The sequence below is a fragment of the Danio rerio genome, chromosome 16 (genome assembly GCF_052040795.2).
Source record: "Danio rerio strain M-AB ecotype USA chromosome 16, GRCz13ab, whole genome shotgun sequence".
In the NCBI taxonomy this organism is placed as follows: Eukaryota; Metazoa; Chordata; class Actinopteri; order Cypriniformes; family Danionidae; genus Danio; species Danio rerio.
Genome location: NC_141036.1, coordinates 32,271,202 through 32,289,325, shown reverse-complemented (window position 1 = coordinate 32,289,325; position 18,124 = coordinate 32,271,202). Strand labels below are relative to the sequence as shown.

The following is an 18,124-nucleotide window of genomic DNA, read 5'->3' as shown; positions in this document are numbered from 1 at the left end:
AAATTCCTCCATCTGCTGCAAATGAAGTTTTGCAATTATTTGTCTGCGCTTATCCCCTCGTCCCTTTATAACTGTTCTCCATTCATTCATTTCAGGCTGCTGACTCACTGCTTTTGGCTGAGAAAGCATCCTCTTTTTTTATTTTGCTAATCGTTTCTTCACAAAACACTTTCTGGGTGTGAAGCCACATAGGAATCGCTCATAGAAGGACAAATGAACTATTTGTGCAGCTTTAAAAATACATTCTCCTTTTTCTTCTCCCGAGTCGTCCCACACCGCTAAATGCCCTGAGGGTAGACCTTACACTCACACACTCGCACGTCCCATGGCTATTTTTTAAACATTAAGCAGCCTGCTGCGCTTTTTATAGGAACACAGACGTGACTAGGCTTGGACTCCTTCAGATCGGATTGAATCCTTCCTCTGCACCCCCCAGTGACTGTGGGTTATGAAATATGGATTATCTCCAAGCTTCATATCTATAGGTCTCTATCGCTCGAAATCCACCTCAGCCATGAGAGTCTAGCAGGGGATTTCCTTCAGATTCTGCTCTCAGTCTGTGGTGGAGCTGTTCAAAACAGTCATTTTGACACTTCCTCCTAATATTTTTCCAGTCTTTTTCATCTTCTGCTTGTTCGTTCTCTCATTCAACTCTTATATTTAGTTGAAACCCGACTTGATCACAATACTATTGTTTCTCAAAAACAAATATATATATATATATATATATATATATATATATATATATATATATATATATATATATATATATATATATATATATATATATATATACATATATATACACACACACACACATATATATATATATATATATATATATATATATATATATATATATATATATACATATATATATATATATATATATATATATATATATATATATATATATATATATACTAATTCACATCTTAAATGTGAATCCTTCACAAAGAAATGGGAAATTGTCAGCCATAGCAGCATGATAGACTGAATGATAGAGCGAATGACAGACAGGATGAAAAATGCAGTTGATAGCTATCAGTTGACTTGGGTTGCAGTTCAAATTCAAAATATTGGCTCATACGGGTTGCCAGATTGACGACACCAATGTGCACAACTAGCTGTCTAAATTTCAAACACATCTCCAATATTTATCCTTTTTTATTTCATAGTCACAAAGCTTTTTGAGATGGATGGCTGTTGGGTAAGTGTCTGGGTCAATCTTCAAAGTTGAAACAATACATCCTCTCCTACCTCTTATAAAAACAATTCAGTGAGTTTTACTTCAACCCAGCTTCTGAGAAACAGTCAGAGCACAGACCTTTTCATCCTCCTCAGTTCTCGGTCCCATCAAATAGATGCATTTCTTTCTACGAAATAGCAGGTTGTGTATAATCTGTTACATTAATAGCTGTTTCCTAATGTGCATTAAACTATATTCTGCAATGAGATAAATGAGATAAACAATACAATGATAAACATACAATGATTTTATTCATTATTATACTAAATTTGTTGAAATATTTTTCCAAAACTCTGTAGTATTTGTTTATGGCTAGGTTGTATGTAGTCTGTCATGACACATGGGACAAGCTCCATGGCTACAACATCCAATGTTTCTCACTAACTTGCAGCCCAGGTTGTTTATATAGCATTGGGTAAAGAAGAAGCAGGCACAATCACGTAGAGCAAAACAAAAGCACACATTTTATTAATAGAAAAACTGACTCTAACACTGTTTTTCTGAGAACCAAGTATGTGGACTTAGCATGTTTCCAAAATCTCAGCAAACAGCATTTGTAATAAACTTCAGATTATGTACAGCATCTCAAATAACTCAAAGAAAGCACAACAGAAAATGAAGTTCCTATTCTTTATCTCTTATATTTAGAACAATGTTACCATTAAACACATTGGGCCCTTTCATACACCCGGCACAGTGTGGCACATGTCATGGCGCAGTAGTCTTTTGGTAGTTTCAGCTTGGCGCAAGAGTCGTTTTGAGGTGTTGCGCTACGCTGTTTAAATAGCAAATGCATTAGCGCTCATTTGTGCGCCCATAGGCGTTCTGGTCTAAAAAGGAAGGCATTCTGAGGCGGACCGCTGGAGCGTTGCTATTTTGAGAAACTAAAATAGATTTTTCATTAGACCAAAACAAACCCGGTCAAATCTCCGGCGCAGAGTTGCGCCTCGCTTACACACCGCTTAAAACGCACAAGAGAGCAATAGGCAAATATCTTCAAATATGAAAAAATTTAAATATTAGGGATATATAAAGGATATAATTAGAATAGATATAGGACATAAATATAAAGGATTAAAACATTACAAAACATACTATTTTCTAGCCTACATAAATATGAAAAATCACTGCTTTTATGTCTTCTTCATCTCGGGAGGCTTTTTCAGGTCATTCATAACAATTTGCTTTTGTATAATGTTATTATTATTAGCAGTATTATTTATTATATCCATATTTATATTTGTTTTATTAAAAACAAGCTTAGATTTGCCCACCTGTCAGGTTTTAGACCATATAGGGCACAGCATGTGTTTTAGGATATAACTCAGGTTTTTGAAGACATTTTGTTATTATTATTCATTTATTCGTTTGCTGGAAATTAGAACTGAATAGTTTTGAAACGAATATTTGCGCTTAACAAACAAAAGTATTTATTTATAGACTAATTGATGTTTCCCTATCCAGTCCAGCGAATGTGAAAGTAGTTCCATTATCTCTCATTCTCACGCAGTAAATGCTCTGTTTAAAATTTTTCTGTTAAAAAACTTTTTTTAACTGTTTGCTTGTGAAATGCTCATTTTTTCCACTTAGACTTACCTTGCGTCCTGTAAATAGCGAATGCGCTCTTGGTGCGACGCAGCTGACTCTTAAAGGGAATGAGAGATGAGACTCTAATTGGTTTATTCTCAAAACACACCTATAACTCATTAAGAAAATAAACTCAACCCTTTTAGACCATGCGCCGCGGCACAAGGCAGATTTCCCGTCCTTAAATTAGCAAAAATGCGTCCTGACAGCCCTGAAAGCGTTTGCGCCCTGCGTTTTGTGCTCTGAGCATGGACCATCAAAATAGAGCCCATTGTGTTTCGTTATGGACATTTTGTCTTTTATGTTTTAGTTTTTGTGATCATTTTTATAGCATTAACACAAAAAGCATTAAAATATGCACAAATGTATAAATGAAATGATAATATTTCAGCTAATTTTCTATCATAAATCTACTTTACACTAGATACAAAAATGTCTTTATGATACTCATTAAAAGTGCAAAATGTCACCATAGTGACATTTAAGCAAAAAGTCATCCCTTTTTTGTTAACAAGCTTTTACTTTTTAATTATTTTCCTAATTGTATCTATTTTAACAGTTAACCCAACATTTTCTGATCTTTTGGCACATAATTCAGGTCTGCCAAATGATTGATTTTCTTTTAAAGTACTGCAGGATATATTAATTTTTCAACCCAGGCTCATTCTGAAAAAGTATTCCTATCTTCATTCCTGGAGAGTGTCAAATACGTCCCAGGAGGTATGTACTTTTGCAATTTTTATTTTTGTGAATCCACCAGATGCTGCTGTGTATGCTTTTTGAGATCTCAAATTTATTTTGCGAAAGCTATTTATGCCTTATCTTCTCACATAAATCCACCAGGGGCCGCTGTCGACTGACTGGATGACCGATCGACTGACCCACCCTCCTCCTTCCCTAAACCCAACTGACAGTGCTTTCAAAAGCAATAATGAAAGAGAAAAGCCCTTGTGCCTGCCTGATTTTTTACCACATTTTCAGCTTTTACTACATTCTCACCCAGTAGTTTACTTGCTTTTTCAATTTTTTTGGCTTTTGTTTTTGTTTTACCTGCTTTCTGGAACCGTTCTTCACCGAACTCAAATCCCATCATCGCAGTCAACTCCGTTCTGTGTCACAAGTCCACCAAGATACGCAGCAAGCCACTGGACAAAGTGTTAACAGTGCAAAAGCTGTCCATACAGAGGTAAACGGTCAGCTGGTAAGTGCAACTGCGTCATACCGCCCCTTAGCATTCAGTTTAAAGACGAAATGCAGACATACTGTACCTCTGGCTACATAATTTGCGATGACCAGAAATGTATTTAGGAGTACGTTTTCAGAATGAGCTTATGTTGTCATTTTTTACTTTATTTGTATATGTATTTACTGATAATATTGTGAGAGTGGTAGTTTTGTTTTTTAATAATGCATCCAAATAAATAATGTTACTGACCATTGATTTATCCAAGACTGCAATAAAACAAACATATATGGAAAATAATTTTTTTTTTACATGTGTACATGTGTGTGTACTGCAAACGGCATTATTTTGAGACTCATTATTTCAGAAAGGCTTGAATAAACTTGAAATAAACTCTTTTTTTTTCTTTCTTATTTTTGACTAATGAGCTGTATTTCAGCTTCATCCAAGTCTGTCTCTGTCACTGACTGCTGTTTATCTGACGTAACTAATGCATGATGAGAAGCAGACATGCACGTGGGAGCTGTGGGCGAGGAGAAGCAGCTCATTTTAATGTAAAGCTACAGTCTACAAAACAGCCACAGTCTACTCAGACACCAAAGTGGACAGATTCTGGAGGCTATAATAAATAATCTGATGGGTATTTTGATTTGAAGCTTTACCGACACATTCTAGAGACACCAAAGGTTTAATCTTTACATCTTGTAAAAGGGGTAAAATAGGTGCCCTTGCATTTAAAATGAAAATGTAAATGTATGTATCTAAATGTATGAAAATCTATACATTTAGTTTAAAGTTAACATTTCATCATACACACAGTAAGCTGTGGTTGTTTGAACAATTATGTAAACACACACACACACACACACACACACACACACACACACACACACACACACACACACACACACACACACACAGCTTATTGCATAGTACACACAGAAAAATTATGTGCAAATTTTACATTGATGACTTGGGGGGGGGGGGGGGTACATAGAGTTTTTTGGTTATGTTCGGTAATATGCCTCAGTGAACCAAATTTTTATATTTAATTAAATTACATCTGAATAATTGATCAAAGTTGTTATTGAATTTTCAGTGTTTTGAGATATTGAGTGGTTCTCTGTGACATCTGTGATATTAAATAAACGGTGATGCATTCCTGCACCTATTTATGGATGACTATGAAAGACTATGAAATTTATCCAAGACTGCAATAAAACAAACATATATGGAAAATAATTTTTTTTTTTTCATAAAATGCAACAACAACAGTGGCATTATGTAAACAAACTGTATTTTAAAGTGATACATAGGCTTAAAATGAATGCATTTCTGGCACAAGGACTAATGCAAATGAAAAAATATATCAGTGAAAGTGTGCAAATATAATAAATATAATTTTTATCCTCTATGTGTAATTTTAAAAAAGAATCTGCAAATGGGTTAAAATTCATTGCACTTTTTCATGTTTTGTACTGTATCTAGGCTCTCACCTTAGATGCCCTAAACCAAAATAATTGAAGGTTACATAACGCTTCAGTGCTTTTTTTTACAAACTATGAAATTGCCTTAGGCCCTTCTAAAGTAGATTCCCAAACACAACATGCGGGTTAAATCCACGTGTTTGTTTTTTTCATTCTTTGCACTGTAATCTCCATCTCATGCCTAACCTCATCTTCCCCCTTCTTTTTTACTGAAGTGAGGACAGCTGGTTGATTATCATAGCTGCTCTCTAGGAAAGGTTTTGTGGCTTTTAAAGATTAAATCAAACCTCTCATCCATGTTTGGCACAAGTCAATGCATACAGTACACACACATACAGTACATCGCAAATAATAAAGTGACTGCAGGGATCCTGTGGGCTGTGAAATATGCAGCATTGCTACTCAGGACAGGGAGCACGGCCAGGCTGTGTGTTTTTAGAGCGATATGTGAAGCAGTTGGGTTGGGGTCGCACCAAAATGCCTGAACCGCCAACCTCACAGCAAGCATATTTTACACAGTCGACTATACATAACTCCATAATGAAACACTCTTCCTGCCTGCAGTACAAGTTCAACAGCACCTTTTAAATAAATTAACATCTCTCGTGGGAGGTTCTTGACCTGTTAGAAAAGTCAATTCACAGACCAACAACATTATTTTCCTGTTCAGTATAGTGTTGGTCAGTATTAAAGGCACAAAAAGTTCTACAATACCAACATATGTAATAGTCCAGTTATAATGTTTAGGTAGTTTGAACACACAAACAATGCAAAAATTCAGTGACCCATGACTTGAAATTGAATATATAAAAAATTTCCTGATGTTAAAATAGGACCCAAATCCCAGTTATTTTGAGGCCCACCGCAATGTTTTTCCCTACCCACCGAATTGTTTGATAGGTGCCATATCACTTAATTAACATGTTATAACATGTGCACAGAACATGTTTTTGCAGATAAACTGGGATTAAAGTATTTGTTCCAGCTCTCTGTGAATATTTAAAAGTTTCATAAATTCATAACGTTTTTAAAACAGAGCATGTTTGTAATAAAAAGAGTAAAATCGCTTTATAATTCTTAATTCTTAATCGCTATAATCACCACGATCTCATGATGGCATTAGTTTGAGACTCATCATTTCAGAAAGGCTTGAATAAACTTGAAATAAACTTTCTTTTTTTTCTTTCTTATTTTTGACTAATGAGCTGTATTTCAGCTTCATCCAAGTCTGTCTCTGTCACTGACTGCTGTTTATCTGACGTAACTAATGCATGATGAGAAGCAGACATGCACGTGGGAGCTGTGGGCGAGGAGAAGCAGCTCATTTTAATGTAAAGCTACAGGCTACAAAACAGCCACAGTCTACTCAGACACCAAAGTGGACAGATTCTGGAGGCTATAATAAACAATCTGATGGGTATTTTGATTTGAAGCTTTACCGACACATTCTAGAGACACCAAAGGTTTAATCTTTACATCTTGTAAAAGGGGTAAAATAGGTGCCCTTGCATTTAAAATGAAAATGTAAATGTATGTATCTAAATGTATGAAAATCTATACATTTAGTTTAAAGTTAACATTTCATCATACACACAGTAAGCTGTGGTTGTTTGAACAATTATGTAAACACACACACACACACACACACACACACACACACACACACACACACACACACACACACACACACACACACACACAGCTTATTGCATAGTACACACAGAAAAATTATGTGCTAATTTTACATTGATGACTTGGGGGGGGGGGGGGTGCATAGAGTTTTTTGGTTATGTTCGGTAATATGCCTCAGTGAACCAAATTTTTATATTTAATTAAATGACATCTGAATAATTGATCAAAGTTGTTATTGAATTTTCAGTGTTTTGAGATATTGAGTGGTTCTCAGTGACATCTGTGATATTAAATAAACGGTGATGCATTCCTGCACCTATTTATGGATGACTATGAAAGACTGCGCATATTTTTTTCATTTTAGCTTTTAACTTCCATGTGTGATGAAGTGTATCATTAAATACAAAATATACATCTAGTTTTACTAGAAACATGTTTTGTGAGCACTTCCACTGTCTTTTGGTGCTCTAGATTTGCTGAATTAATATTTTGGGGCAAACATGCATTTACAATGGTATGAACCATTATAGGGATAGTGAAAATTATGTTTAAGTTATCTATTATTTTAATTATTAATATTATTTAAAGGGCATCTGTTTTACTACTTTTTCAAGATTTAAGATCTTTTCTTTTGTGTCTCCAAAATGTACTGTAAAGTTTCAGCTCAAAACACTCATCAGATTATTTATAGCTTTCAGAATATTGAAATTTTCTGCTTTGCACACTATGTAGCTGTTTTTGTTACCTGTGCCTTTAATGCTAGTTCATTTCCATGTGCCTGTCAGAGTGTGCCTCAATATCCACCTTGGCTGTGTCAGATAAGAGTGACATAAATAAAGGAAGCAGATCTCACGTAAAGTTTGTGAGAAATACTTCAGTAAAAACTTTTTCCAATGATTATTTGATGTATTTGTTGTGGAGTTTATTCAAGCCTTTCTGCAAAAATGAATCACGCAATGCCATTACAAAGTTCACACACATACACACAGAGAACACACACCAACAGCATGCATGTTTAACTTTGCTTTGTGACAGGATACTAGGTTACTACGGAGACATGTTAATACGTGGCTGTCAATCACTTGTGGGCAGGGAAATCACACTGCTACATCACATTGTAGTGCACCTCAAAATGGGAGGGATTTGGATCCTAGTTTAACATCAGGAAATTTCAAAAAACAGACTTATTATATTTCTAGCACTCTAATGTGACTGTGGACACACTATACCTACAGTACACACAGTTCTGTCCAAACCACTTACAAAAGATGATTTTCATCATAGGTGACCTTTAAAATACAGATCAGAGCATCTTTTTTAACTATTAAAAGGCAAACCCCCATACATCTTTTGATGTCCTTCAGAAGGATCAAGTGTTAATTAGAGGGTCAGACCCCCCAAACTCCCTTGTAATTAGCACATCGCAAACACAGACATATATGCATGCATGCGCACACACACACGCGCACACACACACACACAAACACACACACGCACACGCACATGCACATGCACACAAACAAATATGATATTCCAATACTTTCATATTGTATTCCAAAGCTCAATGCATTTAACTATTAGGCCACAGCTCATATTTCAATTAAATTCATAACAAAAAAGTGTTTGATGCCTTACAACAATATCTGTCACAAAATATTATTATTTATTACAGTCTGCACAAAGATGACAAATTTAAAGCTATTACGCTACGAAAAAAACACTTGGTTACAATTAATTAAACAGAAACAAGAATGACATGCTAATTTCTTGGTGACAAACTACAGACGTGAAGCACTGGTGATTGATTATGGAATATTACGGATGCTGGTGCTGAGCTGGCATCATTCATCTCTGACTCATTGACTTTGACTAACAGGAACAGACACATCTGCACAGTGAACAAGTGTGCAGTCATCTGTGGTTTGATCAGAGCCATGTTTGCACCGAGATGAAATCCATCGCAACAACATGTGTAATTACTTTCCTCCCTCTCTGTCTGTCTGTTTCTAGTGTAGCTGTCAGTGAGCGGCCCGTTCAGACTGACTCATGTATCTCTCTCTCTCTCTCTCTCTCTCTCTCTCTCTCTCTCTCTCTCTCTCTCTCTTTATCTTTCTATTTCATGCTTTTTATTTAGGCAAGACACTGCTGGTGAGTAAAGTTTCAAAACTATCTAATACTTGTTACTATTCTTCCCCAGTTGATTACATAAAAATATTAAGTTTTTTTTTATATAATGTTTTAATGTACAAATGAGGTGTTATTTTAATAAACGTTTCTAGTGAGTTCTAAGCATGTGAGCATGTGAGCATTGAATAAAGTCTTTTAAACACTTTATAATAACACTTATTTAAAGCACTTTATAATAGCTGCACACAATAAATAATTAAGCAATAAAAAATAGTTCATTATTTGTTAAGTATTAACTCTATATTAATAGACACGAGTAAGCACTAAATATAGCTGCATTCAGAAATTATAAGCACATATACTCCAGAAAAAAATCTTAAGACCGAGAGAAACATTTCAAGTATTCACATTTTGCACTGGTGGATTGTAATCAGGTTGTAAGTACTACTTTGAAATGCCACGGATGCAACACACTAAAAAAAAGAAGTGTGGGCAATTAAATGAAAATTGCATTTAAACTCAAACAGGCTGTTTATCAGCTGATCAAAAGTTTAGGAACATACAGTAGTCTTAAAAAGTTAAATTATTTGCAAAACTGGCTTTGCTATCATTTTCCTCCAGCCAGTCACACTGTCAGGATCTCTGGATGGCATAGGCAAAAGGCTTTCTCCTTTTGAATGTAGCAGGATTGTTGAGCTGCAAGGCCTCTCACAGTGTATCATTGGATGCATTAGGACAGTCATTTTAAATATCTTAAAAGATCATGGGACAAAAAAAAGTCAAGTGGAGGAGCGCTTCTCCCCTAGCCTCCCGCTGGCCTGCAGCAGGTATACACACACACGCACACACAAGTGAATGCTGCTCTCTCATTGGATGTAGGCGAACGCTGATGTTAAATTCAGTCAAAACTCAATTTACACGGGATGATTTGAATCGCCGACAGCTCCAGATATTTAGCATGCCAAATATCTCACAGGCATCGGCGACTCATCTGCGATTCTCTCAGATCGCGTCTTTGAAAGTTCATACTGTGTGATTGTCACTCACGTGCACGGGCAGCGATTTGCCTGTGATTTCAGGCATTTGTCGGCGATTTCTCAAAACCTGTCGGCGAGCCAAAATCGGGGCTAAAATCACGCAGTCTGAACTAGGCATTAAGTATACATCGGGCTGTCAGTGAAGACACAGGCAGATCCTTGCCCCAAATTAAGACCATTTCTGATGCTAACTGCCTAAAAACTATAAGACATCTTCAAGAGAAGAGCCTACAGAACAAATAATGTCTTCAAAGCCCATGTCTTCTCCAACACCACAAACCTGCCCATTTGGAATTTGCAAGGGAGCACAAAACATGGGACATTCAAAAGTAAAACAAAGTTTTGTTCTCTGAAGAAAGAAATGTAACCTGGATGGTCCTGATGGCTTTCAACGTTATACTGACATGACAAGGAGATTCCACAGAAGATGTTTTCCACATGGCACAGTGGTGGAAGCTCCATCATGATCTGGGGTGCTTTTTCCTTCAATGTTAAAATTGAGCTTCAGGTTGCAGGGGCTTCAAACTGCTGCTGATTATGTGGACATGTTGCAGCGGGTATCCCTCTAGACTGAGGGCCCTAATCTGTGCAGTATTGACTGGATTTTTCAACAGGACAATACTGCTATTCACAATGCCTGCCTAACAAAACACTTCTTCCAGGAGAATAACATTGCTCTTTTGGACATCTGGTATATTTCCTTGATTTAAATCCCATTGAGAATATTTGAGGTTGGATGGCAAGGGAAGTTTACAAAAACAGATGCCAGTTCCAGAACAGGAGTGACCTTCATGAAGCCATCTTAACCTAATGGAGCAACGTCATCACCAGCATCCTGGAAACATTTGTATCAAGCATGACAAAATGAGTCCTAAATTTTTGATAAGCTGATTTGAGCCTGTTTGAGTTTAAATGAGTTTTTCAATAAATTGCCTGTTCTCTGTTTTTTGGCTTTTGCACCTGTCTTCTTTGGGTATTTTTAAGCAGTACTTATAATCGGATTATAATCTACCAGTGCAAAATGTGAATAGCTGTAATGTTTCTTCCAGTTCTAAGATTTAGTTCAGGAGTGTATATATTCTATTTTCATACTTTGTTAATTATAAATTTCATTTTTTATTAGGGATGTAACGGTATCAAAATTTCACGATACGGTAATACCTCAGTATGAATGGCATGCTACGGTATTTATTGAATCATTTAAAGGAAAAACAAAACTATTGAAGAGACTCAAAAAAAGTGCTAAAATGTTCAGGTTACCTCAAAACGGAACAGATCAATGACATACAAATTATCTATCTGTAAACTTTCCAACAGGAACTTTAATTATTCAATTTTAATAACAAAAAATATTAAACCATGTAAAAAAAAACACCACTCGAAAGGACAAGCCATGAGTCAGATAGAGGTCTCTTGGTGGTACAAGTCAATGTGTCCGTCAATCTGAGCAGTGTGCTGTGTTCTGCTGCCCCCTTGACTAATAATCCCAATCATGTTAGTCATATTCCCCGACTTGTATTTCAGCACAGTCTTGCAGTGCCTGCATACCTTTTTTTCTGTCACCTTTTCTTCTTTCTTGTTTCTTTTCAGACAGAAACTGAAATGCTTCTACACATCTGATTTAAAACCCGCTTTAGGTTTGACCATTTTTAGCTCTTTTTCTTTGCCGCTACTAGCAGCACCCTCCATTTCTGCATTACTGGATCTATAGCAACAACAGACCACAAAGGATGATGGCCACGCCTGGGCTGATGAAAATTGTAGTTTCCATTACCTCCCATTCGCTCCATTGGCCTGAGCAAACTTTTCACCAAAAGACCTATGATTTTATTGAGTCACAACCACGGTAATATTGAAAGAAATTGCTATTGCGGTATGACAGTATTTACAATATTGTTACATCCCTATTATTTATAAACCAGTTATTTGGTGGTTGTATAGTTGGTGGTTTTTGGTTGGTGGATCATTTAGATGTGTAAACAAAAAATTATCAAACTATTCAAATGAACATTTCTACATCTTATTTTTCAGGCACCTAATAGTTACTATGCATCTTAATAACTGCTCTGATAACTCAAACTCCAACAGTTTTGTAAGATAATCTAAAGTAAGGACTATTTAACTCTTATAAATGACAATTAATGGCTCAGTTATATTCTAACCAAAAAAGAATTTTAACTGCGCTTTTCGGGGTAATTTTGTTAGGAAACTCCCGGGAAGTTTATCCACTGCTCCGTGATTTGGCATTTGAAGATGATGGCTAACACTGTAGTTCATTGCAGTCCCTAAGCTTTAGATATGGCTTTATACCCAATTTTAGATTTGTTTTTGAATTTCTTTAGATCTCAGCATGATGTCTAGCTTTTGAGGATCTTTTGGTCTTCCTCACTTTGTTAGGCAGGTTTGATTTAAGTGATTTCTTGATTGCAAACAAGTATGGCAGGAATCAGGCTTAGGTGTGGCTAAAGAAACTAAATTAAAGTTAAGTTATGTTTTACAGGGGGTGAGGGAGCTGTAATCAGTAGGGGTAAACTCTTTTTTACATCACTGTACATTTTTGCATGTACATTTTTAGGTAGCCTTTTGCTACATAAAGCAAAAAAAAAACTTTTTTGGGATGTTTTTTTTCTATTAGAAGGACAAAATATTTTATGAGAGCCCAGAACCTTAGAATTGGAAGGTGCATGAAAAAACGGCTTTTGCCTGCTGTGTCTTGCCTTTAACTGTGCAGTTTTTTATTAGTATTTAGTTTTGAAAAAGGAATATTAGGAGCTCTTATGATGCAGTAGCGCTTAAGATGAATGAAATATGTGAAGTCGAGGGATGAAAAGAGTTTAATTGTGTGTGCTGTTCACTGTTAGAGAGCCAGTTTGTTGAACAGCACTCAGGATAATACAACAGCCTTGAATCAGAACCACACACAATGTATTAAGTTGCTGCTCGAAATGCCATGTTCAATCTTACAGTAGGAGGGCATCAGAGTCAGTTTGAGATCCTGTCACTCTCTGAAATCTGCTCCTTCTATAAATCTCCCAAGTGATTACATTACCACACTTAAACTCTCTCTTGATGAATCTAATCAGATCTTCTCTTTTTCTTTTTTTTCTTTATTAAGTAATTAAATTTAAAAGTAATTACATTTAAAAAGTCATCATCAAGTAATGCTTGTTGCAAATATGCCTGACAATTTTTTTGTATGAATGGCATTTTATTTGGTGTCTTCTAAAAATTATAATACAAATTTAAGATTTTTTTGTTATTTAAAAAAAAGAGAATTGGGAGATATTCTAATGTTGCACCCTATACTGACACAGAGGAGAAGAAACTGCTGATTAAAGCTGGTAATATTGTTTTATTTGCACACAAAAGTATTATTGTATCTTGAAAATACTCTTGTTATACCACTGGAGACACACGGACACTTTTTTCTAACACTTTAAGCTGAATAATAAGGAAGGAAGGAAGGAAGGACGGAAGGAAGGAAGGAAGGAAGGAAGGAACGAACAAAGGAAGGAACGAAGCAAGCAAGGATATATGAATGACAAGCATGTCTTTCTGTCGTCTATCTATCTATCTATCTATCTATCTATCTATCTATCTATCTATCTATCTATCTATCTATCTATCTATCTATCTATCTATCTATCTATCTATCTATCTATCTATCTATCTATCTATCTATCTATCTATCTATCTATCTGTCTATCTGTCTATATCTCTATTTTCCTTTTTTCTCTATATGCAGCAGACACTTTACTACAATCAAAGTTACAAAGACTGAATAAAATTAAATAAAAATAAATACAATCTGTCAATTAATCAATCTAACAAACTCGAAATAAATCAAAACAAACATACATTGTTAAAAGAAAAGAACACAAAAAAAAATCCACAAAACATTACAATTCCCAATTGCTAACAAAAAACTGATCATTTAAAGGTGCAGTATGCAAGTTTGACACCCAGCGATTGAACTCGGTATTGCACATCTGGTTCAAAACATACGCAAATGCAGGATGCCAGATTGATGGCACCAACAGCATTCTACCTGACTATCGAGCCTAAAAGCTGATTAAAGGCTGATTTAAACAGTGTTCTAAATAAAAGCAACGGTATCCGATAGAAGGAATATTTTTTTATATTAAAAGGGGAATTTTATATAATAGACAGCTTCTATTTCTTGCAGCTGAACAACAGAAAACTGACAATGATCACCTCAGGTACACCTCATGTGCTTTATTCAGTGTCCCTGAATGCTGTTAGAATTTCAGGATAATAAGCAAAGTGTGCAAATATTCGGTTTATCAACAGCATACTGTCCGCATGATGTAAGACCATTTGGGAAAACAAAAAGCAAACAATGGTCAAGCAGTGTGTTTGCCTGAGCAAGCACACAATAATTTCTATGCATAACATTATGTATACAGACAAACTGCTTATTAGTATTGACTTGTAAATTAATGCTTTAACTATTCTTTCATTCCTTTGCTTTCCTGCCTACCCATGTTATAAGTTTACCTGTTTATGTGCGTGGTCATAGGAGTTGATGTGGTTGTCAAACTCCTGATATTTATGGTACTGCTTGTCACACAGTTCACAATAGAAGTTAGCCTTCAAATCCCCCAGGGCTTTTGCAATGGCTTTCTCTTTCTTAGCGTAGTCCTAAAACAGAGAGAGAGAAAGAGAGAGAAAGAGACTGTTGGTTATGCATGTAGTTGCTTATAACGACACTTGACAATCACACAGTCCTTTTTTTAAGAATACAAATTGATTTCCCTGATTATTTAAAACCACAAAAGAAGGGAAACGGCTATAAACATCACATAAATATCAATCAGGTATTTTATTTTTTACAGATTGTCTCATTCTATCAAGAAGAACGTGATGAAACCAAACCATTACAGATTTTTTTTTTTTATCATGTGTTTTTTAAAATATATTTTGCCATAATTACTAGCATAGCAACAACAGCATTTTTAAGAAGATGCTTGAATTTTAGTATTGCTTTGTTGCTATGACAACAGGGTTGTGATATTAGTCTGTGAGAAATGACAACCTTCATTGTGATCATGGTAATAATTTGCCATAATATAACTGTACTTAACTACTTACGTACAAGTCATTTTAACACATGAGAAAGAAACACAGTCTTGTTCTTGCTGTAGTGTACACAATTTTAGAGCCCTTTCTTATTTTAGAATTTTAGTCTCCTGTTATTTTTATATTAAATATGTTTATAGAGATGACATAGGCTTAAGCTGCATTTACAAAGGGAAGTTTCACAAACTAATATCGAGAGGAGCATGTGATATGATTAATCATGGCTGATTCACCTTCCGTAATCATTAGCACAGTGGTCACCAAACTTGTTCCTGGAGGGCCGGTGTCCTGCAGATTTTAGTTCCAACCCTATAAAAACACACCTGAACAAGCTAATCAAGGTCTTACTGGGTATACTTGAAACATCCAGGCAGGTGTGTTGAGGCAAGATGGAGCTAAACCCTGCAGACACCGGCCCTCCAGGACCAGGATTGGTGACCCCTGCATTAGCAAGCCAATCAGACCCTTCCAAACTAAACATAAATATCCCATCTAACTTTACTCCCTCATCTTAGTTTTTTGAAGAACCCCCATCCACCCTTTCTACTGTTGCCTCACAAGTTTGCTGGTTCAAGTCCCAGTTTACATGTTCTCCCCGTGGTATTCCGGTTTCCTACCACAGTCCAAAAACATGCCACATAAGCTAATTAAATAAACCAATAGGAATAGTATATGAGTACTTTAGTAGTGAGCTTTTACCACGTGGGTATGCGCTGGTGCGGTTGGCGGTCTATTACTCTAGAGCTGCCCCCGATTATCTAGTAATAGATAAAATGAATTTGGGAAGCTCTCGAGAACTACCTGACCTCATACCCCCTTTCATGCTCATTGACCAGGTGGGAGCCTTGGGCCCAATTGCCTCCGAGATCAGAGTTCTCTTCCAGGACAGCATGCCAAACCTGCTATCGAGCAATTTCTAAGCGTGAACTCTTCAAATATTGTATACTAAAATGATGTACAGATGAGTACAGACAATACACTATAAAAAAAATTTTGTTAATTAATTGTAAACTGCAGTTTTTTATTTCATCATGATTTTTTTATCTCTACTCCAACTTTTGATGTTGAAAATTTTAACAAAGTGACGTCCATTGACATTTTTAATAATCTGAAATAATGTACTTTAAAAAAATCATGAATAAAAAAAGTATAAATCACAAACTAGAAAACCTCTAATTAACAGAATTTTGTGCAGTGCAGATAAGAGATATCCAAATCAAAGTGTAACATTCATGGAAAACCTGCTCAGGAGTGCAAACATAGACAAACACACACACACACACAGCACAGTCCTAAACTCTTCCTCTAGGGATGTCATCTCTTTCTCTAGTGCAAACTTCACATGAGTTTGAGCTCGCCGGTAACATCAAAGCTTCCTGCCATTAATTTGGTATCAAAAGTCTGCTTAAACAGACCTCAGGGAGAGACATCAACCATACAAACAGACTGTGCTGCACACATAAGCAAAGAGTGCATCTCAGGAGCATCATTACCAGAGCTCTGCCATTATGACGCACAGACAGCACAGCTCAACGTTTACTACAGCAAAACAAGGTGGAAAAGGTCACAGTGTAGCAGCTCTTTAACACTACACTCTTATTGCTTTAGACAGAGCGTTTGATCAAGGACATGCTGCTGTGGATTGAAACAGGAAAGTTGAACTGGAGCAAGTTCATAAAGCTTGTTAACAAGTTTCTGGAAGGGAAAAAGTTGAAGCGTAATTGTGACAATAATACTGATTATGTGCCTCATAGCTGGCCAGAGGGACTCTGCGTGTGGGAGTGGATGTTAAATGAGCTGGATGTGATGCAGTTAATAAGGCCCCAGGGATTTATTGCAATAGTATATTTCCTATATAACCATATGTGAGCAGACACTGTGGGAGATGTCAAAGTATAAGTCATGACTGGCTACTGACACTTCGGTTGGCACATAAAAGAGTATTTGAGACCAATAAAACAATTAATGGCTAGAATAACCATCAAAACAGTTTGAATCTCTAAATACATAAAAAGTATTCTTGTATCTTGAAGATATGCCTGTTATAGCGCTGTTACAGCAATTGCTAATTTAACTTTTGCTACTTTTATCCTGAATTTTTCAAATTGCTTAGTACAGAAGCATATGGTAAATGAAAAAATACAATCAATCAATCAGTTAATTTATCAATCAATCAATTAAATTAACCCCAAACTCAGTCATAAAAAACAAACATCATTTCTTAAAGGAAAAGAACACACTGTATCAGAAAACATTACAATCCCCCTAATTAAAAGTTTAGCATGTTTTACTGAGGATGACTGGCCACTAACACATAAAAATATATTTGAGACCAATAAAACAATTAATGGCAAGAATAACCATCACAAAAGTTTGAATCTTTAAATACAGTACAAAATGTAAAAAACACAACCAACTTGGTAACATCAAAAATAAAATAACTGAATAAAATATATATAAAAAAAGGACACATTTTTGTTTTACATTTCAAATTAACCTTAAATTGTACAAAAAATAATTATTTTTTTAAACTGCGTGCTCGATTAATTTGTAATATCAACTGCAAATAGACAGCAGCCAAATTATCATGTAAGCAAATTAAATGAAAATGTTGATCATTATTTTATTAATCACCATTCATGCATAAAAACAACCATCTTTAGTTTGTGAAAATGTTTAACATCTACATATCTTTTGCTAATTTTCTGTGCAGTACAAATAT

General features: G+C 35.6%; 1 protein-coding gene across 4 annotated transcripts in view; it reads right to left on the bottom strand.

Annotated features, from left to right (window-relative positions):
• The window catches only part of znf804b (zinc finger protein 804B), a 229,156-nt gene that overhangs the window by 26,405 nt on the left and 184,627 nt on the right, over positions 1 to 18,124 (bottom strand). For all 4 annotated transcript variants that reach the window (XM_087287146.1, XM_087287145.1, XM_087287143.1 and 1 more), the window contains exon 2: positions 14,821 to 14,964. Coding sequence is in view for 2 of the 4 variants with exons in the window: in XM_087287143.1 (XP_087143269.1) it covers positions 14,821 to 14,964 (144 nt within the window). In the remaining 2 variants the exon portion in view is untranslated. The remainder of the gene's footprint in view (positions 1 to 14,820; positions 14,965 to 18,124) is intronic.